Genomic DNA, 13,784 nt, shown 5'->3' with positions numbered 1-13,784 from the left:
CTGCTCATCACTGCTGCTGTGTAGCTGTGCTCAGGGATGGCTCATTCAGGCCGCGATTTTCAGATGTCCAGACACCACAGTGCATTTCAGAGGTGATTTCACACCCTTTGCTGTTTCTTCTCTTTGTTTTCCTCTGATAAAGCATGAGAAGCCCTGGAGGCTTCCTCCCAGGAGAGCACATGCAACTGTATTTACAGCCCCAGCACCACAGGCTGGGCTCTTGGAGTCTGGCAGGAACTCACCTCTCTTCACATCAGGTGCTTAACAGAGGTGATGCTGACACATAGATGTTCTCTGCTGCACTGGGGATAAACCTTTGGCTCCCATCACTCGGTGACAGAAGGAAGGCACAGGAGGTAACACAACAAAAAAGCAGAGCCTCACCTGCATTGAAGCAGTCAGCTTTATTCTCCATGTCCTCAGGTCGCCTTTTTTCTGTCTTTGTCAGAGAACAGCCTTATCAACGTGGGTTTTCATTGTAAGAAGGGGGAGCAATGTCTGATGCAGATTGTGTTTCTTTTACATAGGCAGCTAAAGCAAGATGCACTGATTTACTCAAGAGGTAAATGAGCATGGATCTTACATTGTTATAAAGAAATTCAACATTCCAGATTGTCAGAAGAATATAGTCACTAACAAATTGGCCTTTGGAATTAGGCTGGTATAACATCAACTCCTTTGTAGAGCAAGCAACTTAAAGCTCATGGGTTTAGGATGCTTCAGCGTGCTGTAGCACAAAAAAGTTAGAAATCATTAATTTACCAGTGTGAGTGCTATCTATTGTGAATAAGCTCAAACAGTTTGATAAATGTGGTTTGGTGACCGAATGAGAATCAAACCCCAAGGGAAAATGCCTGGAGGTCATTCATCTGTAAGCTGTGGTTTTACTGGGACTGGGACTTTCTCTTGCTCCACGTTTATGTGCTATCCTATGAGGTTCCTCTGAGGTGTCTTCTGACACAAATTTCCTTCAAACTGGAAGTGAATAAAGATTTGACTCTTTGTTCAAACCCGAAAACACGCGTGCTTGACTAAATACAGAGTTTTAATTGTCCCAGCATAGAAAAAAATAATGCCATTTGCTGCTTCACCAAACTGCCTGATCTTCTCTAAATACCTCATTGGAAAAACATAAAATACATATAATTTAGGTAAGAAAATATCTTGGAATGTTCTAAAAAGTGGCAGTTAAAATGGTCATTGACTGGAGTTAGATACAGTCCGAAAGTGAGTATTTTTTATCAGTTTGATGTTTCTCCTCTTTTTCCCTCAGCAGGGAACACCTGGTCATGAGAGGAAATCACACCGAGATTGAATTCACCCTGTTGGGAATTACAGACAGCCCATTTGCGCAGACTCCTCCTTTTGTCCCCCCCCGAAGGGGACTGTGCCGCCGGAATGGAGCCCAGCGGAGCCGAAGCTAGCCGAAGGGGGCGGGTCGGATGGGGCTTGGAGCAAGCTGCTCTAGTGGGAGGTGTGCCTGCCCCTGCCTGCGGGACTGGAACCTGCTGAAGAGAGAGCCTCTGCCCTCCTTGTAGCTACCCTTTAAGGACTGGAATGCTGTGAAGAGCTCCCCCAGCTTTTTTAACGCATGCTCAGACATATTCCGCTCCACTCCGTTCCGTTCCGTTCAATTCCATTCCATTCCATTCCGTCACCTGGCAACGCAGCAGTCACAATGTCCCGGGAGGGAGCAGGCTCCTGTGTCCTCTGGCCTCCTGTGCCCTACTGGGTCAGGGAAGCCCAGGACTTCCTACAGGAAGTCCTTGAGGAGCTGCTGCAGTTCCTTGTTTGGAGGTTCTAGCAGGAGAGCGCAGCTACTGTATAGCCATGAGTGAGGAAGGGGAGCGCAGCTACTGTATAGCCATGAGTGAAGAAGGGGAGCGCAGCTACTGTATAGCCGTGAGTGAGGAAGGGGAGCGCAGCTACTGTATAGCCGTGAGTGAGGAAGGGGAGCGCAGCTACTGTATAGCCGTGAGTGAGGAAGGGGAGCGCCTGTGTCGGGGAAGGTTGTCCTCTTGCTGAGCATGCAGTCTGGGGAGGGACGCGTGTGGAGTGGCAAAGGAGGAAGGGGACACGTGCGTAGCCCGCTAGATGAGCTGAATCAAGCCCAGCGATCAACAGGGTGACAGATATGGCAGGCAGACAGCCCTGAAATGCAGGCAGAGCTAGAGGCTGGGCAGAGAAGAGCTTCAGAGTTGTGCGCTGCAAGGCCAGCTCCTGGCAGGGCCAGCTTCTTAGCTCGCGGCAGGGATAGCAGTCCTTTTCAGCTGGATAGGCAGGGCTAGATGCCTTTTTGAGGAGCACCGCAGAGCTCCCCATTCTCATCCCCCACGGAGCCGGGGGCAGCAGCCATAAGCAATGGGATGCAGAGGTGCTTCCAGAGATGCCAGCGCTTTGGAGCAGCCACTGATGCCCTGCCACGTGTAGGAAGGATGGATTCTCGCCCCCAGGCTGGACGAGGCCGGGGGCTTTTGGCCACTCTCAGCAGCCCCTGAGGTGGCTCGAGATTGAGGGAGAATGCGGCTTGGGCATCTGGGGGGAGGCGCGAGCAGCCTGTGGACCAGGAGCAGGTCCTGCTGCCATGCTCAGGGATAGCCAATCGCCAGTGCTGGGGTCAGGAAGGAATTTTCCCCCGGGCCACATTGGCACTGGTGCCGGGGGTTTTTTGCCTTCCTCTGAGCATGGAGCAGGACCACTTGCCAGGGCTCCTCTGCTCCATTCTGGCTGCGGTACTGCCTGCTGCTCATGCACCATGAAGGTGGCCCCTGGTGTCCTGCAGCTGGGGGGGGAAGGCCTTTTTTCCCCCATGGAGGGCCTGCCAGTGTCCCCGCGGGTTTTTTGCCTTCCTCTGCAGCGGTGAGGCAGCCCCTTGACAGGGCTCCTTTGGGCTCTTGTGGCCCAAAGGCTGCTGCTCCTGCTCCACGCAGGTGGCCCCTCATGCCCCCATGCGGGGGGAGGAAGCTCTCACGACTCCCGGGGTAGCCCCTGGACGTTGCTGCTTGTCCTCTGTAGCACTGAGCACAGCCCCTTGACAGGGCTCCCCTTTGGGCTCGCTTCTTGCCCGCTGCTCAAGCTCGCAGAGGGAGCCACTTCTGCTCTTCCCTTGGCTTCATGTCCCCGGGGGCTCTAGCTTCTGCAGAGCAGCCTTTGCTTGAAGGGCTTGATGCTCGTGAGCATCCGCTCTGAAACCAACCCAAAACAAAACCCCATGACATCATGGAAAATTCAGTAAAAAGAAGATAACGTAAGGCAAAAGATAAGAAACCAAACTAAAATCAAAAGGAATCCTAAAATAAAATCTTTTTTGCACTGTAAGCTTTGTGTTTTGTGTCCTTGAAAGTGGTTTTGGAGCTGAAAAGCCCTGGCATTGCAGGGGAATAGCAGTGCCATTGTTATTCATGTCGGGGTGGGTGTAGGGAATGGAATGGCATGGGATGGGAGGGAATGGATTGGCATGGAATGGAAGCTGCTGCTTTTCATCTTTAGTATTGATCACCTCCCCATGTCAGGGCTCGCCTTTGGGTTTCCTTCTTGCCTGCTGCTCTCGCATCTACAGGGCCCTTGATTAAAAAATTATGTTCATCTAGAATCTTCAAGCATGACCTGGGATGCTTGGAGCTAGAGCTGGGTCACAGCTACTGACTACCTGCAGATGTAGGGTTGTGGTTGGGGAGCCCTTAAAGAAAAGGTAGTACTTAACTGGGAAACTGATGTCCCAGGAGTGCAGTGCCCTTCTGTGAATGTCTTTTGGAAGTGCCTGTCTGGGATTCAGCAGCTTCTGGGCGAGATGCCCCTTTTTACCACGTCAGCAGTGACCAAACCACTCAGTATTTTAGTGTTCCATCTGTTTAAAGAAGTGTGTTATTTAAACCAAGCTTATTATCCAGCAAAGTGAAAAGGCACAGGATCAAACTTCTTTCTATACGAAATGAACATCATGGCACATACTTACTGGGTGGGAATGGGGAATACTCTTCCAAAGGCCCAAGAAACTCTTTACTGTTCTCGTAATAGTCTTCCCAGGTGACCTCCTTGGGTGCTTCTTAACTTTGCTACTGGTGAAATAAGGTTGCTGTGGCTTTTTTCTTCCTCTGGATACCTGCAGTTTGTAGATGGTCTAAAGCAGCAGCTCTTTAGTTAGAACATATTAAATACGTTTAAAGAAGAAGGCCTCAAAGACATGTTAACACATACCTGCACGACTGCTTTGTACACTGGAGCAAAGCATGTGGTCTTCCCATCACCCTGAGGCACCTGCTGTGTTTCTCTGTGTGCTAAATTGCAAAAAGCTGGGGTTTTGCAGCTCTTTTTGGTGCAGGTGTAGCATAAACTTTTATGATTGGGGGAAATGAGTTTGATTTGGTATCAGGCTAATACACAGGAAGCGCTTGTTGATTTTTCACGAGCCACTGTAGCCTTCAATTGAAATGTATTTATTTAAATCCTCCCATCTGAATATTAGCTTGAAATCAGTGTCTTACTTTGCAGTAATACCCGACAGAACCTGGTTCTTTTTCAGGTGTTCAGTCATATTTGCAGGGCAAATATTTCTCCTGGACTCAGTCACAGGAAAATCCTACAACAGTGTTAACAGCAGAGCAGGATAAATGTCACTTAATATCCCTGCACTGCCTGCAATTGGTGCTACCTTGTCTGTTCCTCTGGCACATGTGGGGCTGCAGCAGTTTGCTGAAGGCCGGCAGATGTTGGCATCAATAGATGTGAAGCCTCAAACAAGCACTGCCTGTGCTCAGCAGGTTTCTGGGCTCTTCCTCCTTCAGGCAGCTGTTTGTTAGTGACCTTTTCCTGTTTGTCGCTCAACCCAGGTTTCTACAGTCAGCACAGCTTTGCAGGTTTACAGGTTTACAGCAGTGCCCTGTTCAAGCTTTTCCTTCGTGGAGAAGATTCTTTTCCAGAACCCCGTCTGATGGTAAAGCTGGAACCTGGCTCATAGAGAACCGACTTATTTACCTTCCCCCTGTACAGAGCAAAGACAGAGCAACAGGTCTCAAACGTTTGATCTTCCTATTGGGTTGTCTTACCTTTGGACTACAGCCCCCATAAAGAGCACACCGGCATTTCCCTGCAGGCTCCTGAGTCGAGACAGTTTCTGCTATTTAATGGCTACTGAAGGTCTATTTAATGCTAGATAAAGAACAAAATCTCTCTGGAAGAGTGCAGTGTGTAACTAATTTAAGGTTGACTCCCAGCTGAAGTACATCAGGCTGTAACACTGCTGCTGTGAAGAAGCAAGGAACTCATGTCTACAGCAATACCGACCCCGTTACGTATTTCTAGACAGACGAGAGGCATAAAAGAAGTGGCAAAGAGGTGAGCAGGGCCTCATTCTGCTTGAATTCATGGGCATTTAAAATAGAAATCCCATATGCCCAGCGCCTGGAGGGCTGTCCCACTTCAGGACGGGGCCATTGCTACAGATGGCAGACATTATTAGAAAGGGCTTCTTCAAATACATAGCAAATAAAACTAAAACAAGAGGCAATATAGGCCCACTGCTGAACGAAGTGGGTACCCTGGAGACAGAGGATATAAAGAAGGCAGAGGTGCTGAATGCCTTCTTTGCCTCTGTCTTTACTCCTGCAGACTCTCCCCGAGGGCCCCGGATTTCTATAGCCCCAGAAGGAGTCAGGACAAAGGAGGAGTTTGCTTTGGTAGATGAGGATTGGGTTAGGGATCAGCTATGCAAACTGGACATCTGTAAATCGATGGGTCCGGATGGAATGCACCCACGGGTGCTGAGGGAGCTGGCGGAGGTCATTGCTAGGCCACTTTCCATCATCTTTGGTAAGTCGTGGGAAATGGGCGAGGTGCCTGAGGATTGGCGGATGGCAAAGGTCACACCAATCTATAAGAAGGGCAAGAAGGAGGACCCGGGTAATTATAGACCGGTCAGCCTTACCTCCATCCCTGGAAAGATGATGGAACAACTTATTCTTGACTCCATCACTAGGCATATCAAGGATGAGGGGGTCATTAAGAACAGCCAACATGGTTTTATGAGGGGGAAGTCATGTATGACCAACCTTATAGCCTTCTATGAGGAAGTGACTAGGTGGAGGGATGATGGTAGAGCGGTAGATGTGGTTTTTCTTGATTTCAGTAAGGCATTTGATACTGTCTCCCACAGCATCCTCATAGATAAGCTAAGGAAGTGTGGGCTTGACGATCAAGTAGTGAGGTGGATCGAGAACTGGTTGAAAGGAAGAAGGCAGAGAGTTGTGGTCAATGGCGCAGAATCTAGCTGGAGGTCTGTGACTAGTGGAGTCCCTCAGGGGTCGGTGCTGGGACCGGTGCTGTTTAATATTTTCATCAATGACCTGGATGAGGGAACTGAGTGCACCCTCAGCAAGTTCGCTGATGACACAAAACTGGGAGGAGTGGCTGACACACCAGAGGACTGTGCTGCCATTCAGCGAGACCTGGACAGGCTGGAGAGTTGGGCGGGGAGAAACTTGATGAAATTTAACAAGGGCAAGTGTAGAGTCTTGCATCTGGGGAAGAACAACCCCATGTACCAGTACAGGTTGGGGGTTGACCTGCTGGAAAGTAGTGAACGGGAAAGGGACCTGGGGGTCCTGGTGGGTAGGAGGATGACCATGAGCCAGCAATGTGCTCTTGTGGCCAAGAAGGCAAATGGCATCTTAGGGTGCATTAGAAAGGGAGTGGTTAGTAGGTCAAGAGAGGTTCTCCTCCCCCTCTACTCAGCCTTGGTGAGGCCGCATCTGGAATATTGCGTCCAGTTCTGGGCCCCTCTGTTCAAGAAGGACAGGGAATTGCTTGAAGGAGTCCAGCGCAGAGCCACGAAGATGATTAAGGGAGTGGAACATCTCCCTTATGAGGAGAGGCTGAGGGAGCTGGGTCTCTTTAGCTTGCAAAAGAGGAGACTGAGGGGTGACCTCATCAATGTTTACAAATATGTGAAGGGTAGGTGTCAGGATGATGGAGCTAGGCTTTTTTCAGTGATATCCAGTGATAGGACAAGGGGCAATGGGTGTAAACTGGAACATAGGAAGTTCCACGTTAACATCAGGAAGAACTTCTTTACTGTAAGAGTGACAGAGCACTGGAACAGGTTGCCCAGGGGGGTTGTGGAGTCTCCTACACTGGAGATGTTCAAGGCCCGCCTGGACAAGTTCCTGTGTGATGTACTGTAGGTTACCCTGCTCTTGCAGGGGGGTTGGACTAGATGATCTTTTTAGGTCCCTTCCAACCCTTGGGATTCTGTGATTCTGTGATTAAGCACAAACCCAAACTCTGTAAGAGATTAGTGTCATTAGAGCAATGGTGAAGTTTTATCCTTCCCTTTTTCTAAGCTGTTCTCACACCAAGTGAGTTCCTTCAGGTATGTACATTGTGTCCTCCCTGCTTCCTGCCCCAGCCTCAGCCTGGGGCGCTCACACACGCCCCAAGTTGACAACGTGGAGAAGTGGCTCATTTCCACCAGCAGACATCAGCCCCTGTCAGATCAGAATGTGCTCAGGCACCTGCACCAACACAAGTCAGAACCCCCTGGCACGGGGAGGTTTTCACAGCCAGCACTGGCAGCAGATACCTGGCACCTCATCGATCACATCAACAGATTGGACCCCAATTTCACCTTAGTGAGGGACATTAGTCCTCATTTTAGTCCGCCCTCGAAAGATCAAGAGGAGAAACACATGTAAGAAGGCAGATACATTACTGCAACTTTAACTATACGCAGCCACCTCCTTCACTGAAGGCGGGGGGGGGAGTGAATGAGGAAGAAGTGAGGTGTCCTGAACATAAAAAGGACATGGAACTGTTGGAACAAGTCCAGAGGAGGCCACGAGGATGCTCAGGGACTGGAGCACCTCCCATATGAAGACAGGCTGAGGAAGTTGGGGCTGTTCAGCCTGGAGAAGAGAAGGCTGCGTGGAGACCTCATAGCAGCCCTCCAGTACCTGAAGGGGGCCTATAGGGATGCTGGGGAGGGACTCTTTGTCAGGGACTGTAGTGACAGGACAAGGGGTAACGGGTTAAAACTTAAACAGGGGAAGTTTAGATTGGATCTAAGGAGGAAATTCTTTCCTGTGAGAGTGGTGAGACACTGGAATGGGTTGCCCAGGGAGGTTGTGAGTGCTCCATCCCTGGCAATGTTCAAGGCCAGGCTGGACAGAGCCTTGGGCGACATGGTTTAGTGTGAGGTGCCCCTGCCCATGGCATAGGGATTGGAACTGGATGATCTTAAGGTCCTTTCCAACCCAAACTATTCTATGATTCTATGATTTTATATGTATGACAGAGGAGTACAAATAAAATTCATAAAACTGGTATTACAAGTGACACACACAGACTTGGACTCAATGTGTGGATCTGCATGACTGTACTGCACAGAATCCTCTCTATCTTGAGAAAAGACTTCTCACCTTCTGGCTTGTTTTATAAGTCAGAGCTTCAGAGAAGTAAATCCTTAAAGTCTCTGTTTGGCTACATCTACCAGAGACTCCTGTCTTTACTGTTTATTGCTTTCTATTTTGGATGGTTGGGATACGCTGCCAGCAGCCTCATTGGGCACATAACCCCATGGCAATCTTGTTTTCTCTCCCCTTCAGATGTAACTGAAGAATTTCTTCAGGGAGTTCATAAGTTAAACATCTGGAGCTGTTAATTCCTCAGCCTTTGAGATGGGTTGTCTTCTGGGAGACAGAAGAGAACAAAATCAGAAACCCTCTGAAGTTATTGAGAAAGAGCATTTCTTAGGGAAGGCACCTCAGCATCTTCAAAGAAAAGAAACAATCAAGCTGGAAAGATTAAAGAGTCTTTACTAAGACTTGAAAGCCATTTCCAAGCAAAAGTGCTGCCCACCTACTAAGTGCCATAATTCTAATATCATATTTGGAAATGGAGGAGATACTAATGACCAGAGAATAACACTGAATAGAATGCTCAATTGATTACTCTATTTGCCTCACTGAGAAGACTGTCTCCTCCTTTGCCCATGCAGGGACATGGTCTGAATGGAGAGGGACTGCCAGAGCAGTGAGCCCTGGCTGGCCTGTTGGGTACAACCAGAGAAAGTTTCTCATTTGCAAAAACCTTGCCAGTACCACAGGGGTTTTTCTCTTTAATCTCTTTAAAGAGAGCCAAAGAGGAACACCACTGTGTGCAGGGACCTCCCCACAGTACCTGAGCTCCAAGGTAGCAACAGTGCCTAAAAGAAGCCATTCTAATATCTCCCAACTCTCTTTCAAAAGCAAGAGAGAGACACCTTGGACATCAGTTTTAAAGGGAACAAGACCAAACTGAGACTCTGCCTTTCCTTTCTGCACTAAGGGAAACTAAGGTATTTCTGTTTCCAGCTAGCCTAAAGTGGTACTCCATGCTCCTGGTTCTTCCCATACATATAGCTTTCACACAGTGGAAAGGAGTCCCCACCCCAGGGTAGGATCTACATGTTTGAAGCCCAAGTGTCAAAATCCTTTCCAATCAAAAAGGGGAAAAACCACATTTCCCTTGCTTCTGGGTCTTTTTTAACCCACCAGCTAAAGGAAACATACCAGAAACCTCCTAACAGGACATTATTCTCACTCTTTCAGATGCAGCTCACATTGAGAAACAAACATGAGTGCTTCTCCTCACCTATTTATGAGCCAAGGTCTCATTACAGCTGATGAGACTCAGCCCAATGCAATCAGCAGAGTTCATTCAGATGTCTTCAACTGAACCAATGGAGGTGTCCCCCTTGCAGTGAGATGTAGGAACCCCACCAAATCTCCCTCAACAATAAAGGGAGCTCATGGGCCCAGTAAACACATAGGGGTGACCTGGTGCATTCAAATGGAAGGAGATAAGTGCTTGCCTAAAGACATTTGAGGTGATTCTAAACCCAGTCACTAAGTACCCAAAGAAGGGAAGGTAGCTCCTACCCAGCATTTGCTCAGCTCCCTTTAAAACAGATTTAACTACAATGAAAGCAGCTCCACCTGGAAGTGAGGAGCTAAAGCCATTAGGAGCTCATCAGCAGGGATGTCAGAAGATTGCCTCCTCATTGCTTGCTCATCATGACCCACCAGGAAGATGCATTGCAATGCTGGCTGCTGCTTCTGCTTCCTAGAACCTCACCTGGTGTTTGCTCTCATGGTCAGATTATAACCCCATTGAAGGCAGTGGCAGCCCTTAGACACAGCAAACCACTGGTTTCTTTAAACACACACAGCAAGGAGCAAAAAGCTTTCAGTTTTGAGAGCAGCAGCTCCAAAGTGAAGCCACAACGAGCACAGCGATAGGATTGTAGCCACAGACTTGTGTTTTCAAGACATTAAGGGTTCAAATTCCTGTTTAAACGCTTGGTGATGGTGAAGGAGAGACCATCTGGACATAAAGTCATTGAATATTGTTGTAGAAGGCTCCAGAGAGAGCTTATTGTGGCCTTTCAATGCCTTAAGAGGGGCTCCAGGAAACCTGGAGAGGGGCTTTGGAGAAGGGCCTGTAGGGATGGGCCAAGGGGAACGGCTTGAACCTGCCAGAGGGGAGACTGAGATGAGCTCTTAGGCACAAGCTCTTCCCTGTGAGGGTGCTGAGGCGCTGGCACAGGGTGCCCAGAGAAGCTGTGGCTGCCCCATCCCTGGCAGTGCTCAAGGCCAGGTTGGACACAGGGGTTTGGAGCAAGCTGCTCTAGTGGAACGGGTCCCTGCCCGTGGCAGGGCTTGGAGCTGGAGGAGCTTTAAGCTCCCTTCATCCCAAACCATTCCATGATTCTATGATTTCAGAGACAAAGGATGCATGAAAGAATTAATGGTGTCACTTTCTTTTTGACTTGATGCCACCAACAAGTGCTCTGTGTCTTTCATATTGCAGATGAGGGTAAATCTGAGATTTGTTATTGGGAATTTGCAGCGTGGGAAATGCCAGTTAGAAACAGAGGGAGGGGGAAAACCCCACTGTAAGAGCAGTCAAACACTGAAATAGGGGCCAGGGAGGGTGTGAAACCTCTGACCCTGGTTGTCCCCAAGGCTCAGCAGGAAAACAGCCATTGGCTGGGTTAAATAATAACCATGGTATTACAACTTAGCTTTGGGAACAAAGCAGGGTTCAGCTGATTGACCCTGGGTGCCTGTTAGTTGTGTGTTGTTAAGACATCAGCAAACACTTGGATCCTGGCTTGATTCAATTCAATCATGGAGGTTCTCCTTCCAGCCTAGGTTATTTCATGTCTCTAGGAGAGCCCTCAGGCTCAGCCATGGCTCCAGGTTTCACCATGGTCCTGGCAGAGGCTGCAGCTCTCTGGGCTCAGGTAATGCACACATTGAAGTATTTTGGGGTGTTTTATGTATACAATGATTGCCCGTCACGCAGCAGTTCTCTGTGCAGGAAGGCAGCAGGAGAGACCTGAGGGCAGGCAAAGTCATTGCTCCAGGCTGCCATGGGCTGCCATGTATGAGGTCTGAAGGCTGCTGAACAACACCATAGCTTGTATACTCTGTTCTGGTCAGGCTGCCATGGAGATCATGGCTTTTATTGCTGTCAATAGGGGGATGGCAAGCAAAGGTGTGGAGCAGTGGACAGGGGTTCCTTGACAGTATCATCACTACCACATCTTAAAACCATAAAGTACCATATTTCACTTAAATTCTTTGCTCTCTGAAGTGAAATGAGGTGAATGTTGCTGGAAATCATTGAATGAAGTTTGTACATCAAAACCTAAAAATACTTCCTGCATGGCATCACACTTATTTGCTGTCATCTCTATTTCTCTTGCTAAAGGTGTTTTTGTCCTTTTCTTAAGGCCCTTAATCTATTTAATAACACTGTTTAGAAATGGGCTTTGATTTAGTGGAACAATAGAATTCACTCTGTCTATTCTCATTTGCCATGCAAAATGGAGAGCAAAAAGACAAAGCTCTTCAAGCTCATCAAGTCCAACCCTTGCCCCAGTACTGCCAAGGCCACCCCTAACCCATGGCACTGAGGCCTCATCTCCACGGTGTGTGAGCACTTGCAGGACCAGTGCCTGCAGCCCTGCCCTGGGCAGCCTGTTCCAATGCCTGAGCACCCTCTGGGGCAGGAATTGTTCCTCAGCTCCATCTAAACCTGCCCTGGTGCAGCTTGAGGCCGGTTCCTCTTGTCCCATCCCTTGTTCCTTGGGAGCAGAGCCCAGCCCCTCCTGGCTCCATCCTCCTGTCAGGGAATGGTAGGGAGCGATAAGGTCCCCACTCATCCTAAGATGAAGAGAAGTACACACTTGTAGTTGTCTACCTGTGCCTTGATTAGGTGAAATTAACTCCTAATTCAATTATCAAAGTTTGGAGAGTGAAATTTTTTGCATTCTCAATCACATCAACCAGTGCATCACATAAGTCCGGGTACAGAAAACCACAAATATGTTGCCCATAATTTACAAACAGCTGAGCATCTCCCCTACATCTTCATTCTATTTGGCCCTATATTTAGAGAATTCAAGATCATTTTATTTTCAAGAGTCTCCTCAATGCCTCCTTCACCTCCTTATTCCTCAGGCTGTAGATCAAGGGGTTCAGCATGGGAGTCACCACGGTGTAGAGCACCACAGCCCATTTATCTGCTCCTCTTGAGCTGTCTGAGCTGGGGAATAAATACATAAAAAAGCATGCCCCATAGAAGATGCTGACAGTGGTGAGGTGGGAAGTGCAGGTAGAGAAGGCTTTGCGCTTGCCCTCGTCTGAATTGATGCTGAGGATGGTGGCGATGATGGCCACGTAGGAGAGCAGGACAACCAGGATGCTGGACACACCAAAGAGAGATGCTGCAGTGGTCAGGATGATGCGGCTGAGGGTGGTGTTGGAGGTGGAGAGCGAGATGAGAGGGGAAATGTCACAGAAGAAGAGGTCGATGGCGCTGGAGCTGCAGAAGGACAGGGTGGACATGCTGATGGTCTGTGCCACACCATTGGTCAGCCCCACGAGGTACGAGCCAGACACCAGCTGGAAACAGCACTTTGGGGACATGACAAGGGGGTAGAGCAGGGGATGGCAAATGGCCACGTAACGGTCATAGGCCATTGCAGCCAGCAGGAAGCTTTCACTTATTCCAAAGACATCAAAGAGGAAGACCTGAGCCACGCACCCAACATAAGCAATGCTCTTCTTCTCTGACATCAAGTCAACCAACATCTTCGGGGTGATGATGGTGGAGAAACAGAGGTCTACAAAGGCCAGGTTGGCCAGGAAATAATACATGGGGGAGTGGAGGTGGGGGCTGGCCCTGATTAAGATGATGATGCCCAGGTTGCCCACGATGGTGACAAGGTAGGTGAGCAGGAAGAGCAGGAACAAGTTGCCCTGAGTCACCGGGTCCTCTGTGAAGCCCGCCAGGCTGAACTCGGTCACTTGGGTGCAATTGCTTTGTGCCATGGGCTGGATGGTGCTTTCTGTGTGAGCTCCTGGCTGGAGCTTTCTTCTCCAACAGGCAGGGATGTCCCAGGTAGAAAAGCCTCTGTGTGGTGGGAGCTGCTCAGAGACAGTCCTGCAGGATGTAAAGGGAGTGTTCAGACACAGACCAATGAGGAAGAGCTTGGTGAAAGTCCTGTCCCAGCACAGGCAGAACAAAGGGGTGCTCAAGCAGTTAAACACCATGGCACAACGTGGTGCCTGCTGCTCTGGCTCCCCTTGAGATGTTGAGCAATGACCTCTGTGGAAAGCAATGGGAGGTTGCACACTCGAGTAGTTTTACCTTAGTGCTGCACTTCATTGCATTAGTGCTCAGCCTGGGGCTTGGAGTTCATGTGTCTCAATGTGGAACACAGAGAAATGTGGTGCGTTCAC

At 49.1% G+C, this 13,784-nt stretch overlaps 1 protein-coding gene across 1 annotated transcript; it reads right to left on the bottom strand.

Annotated features, from left to right (window-relative positions):
* Positions 1-12,126: 12,126 nt before the first annotated feature.
* On the bottom strand, positions 12,127-13,477 carry LOC136017231 (olfactory receptor-like protein COR4). The gene has a single exon (XM_065685340.1). It carries the CDS (start codon positions 13,371-13,373, stop codon positions 12,447-12,449), a length of 927 nt encoding a protein of 308 aa, XP_065541412.1. The 5' UTR covers positions 13,374-13,477; the 3' UTR covers positions 12,127-12,446.
* Between the last annotated feature and the right edge of the window lie 307 nt (positions 13,478-13,784).

Source organism: Lathamus discolor, chromosome 6 (assembly GCF_037157495.1).
Source record: "Lathamus discolor isolate bLatDis1 chromosome 6, bLatDis1.hap1, whole genome shotgun sequence".
Taxonomy (NCBI): Eukaryota; Metazoa; Chordata; class Aves; order Psittaciformes; family Psittacidae; genus Lathamus; species Lathamus discolor.
Note: the sequence above shows the minus strand (reverse complement) of the source record. Positions and strands in the feature narration are given on the sequence as shown.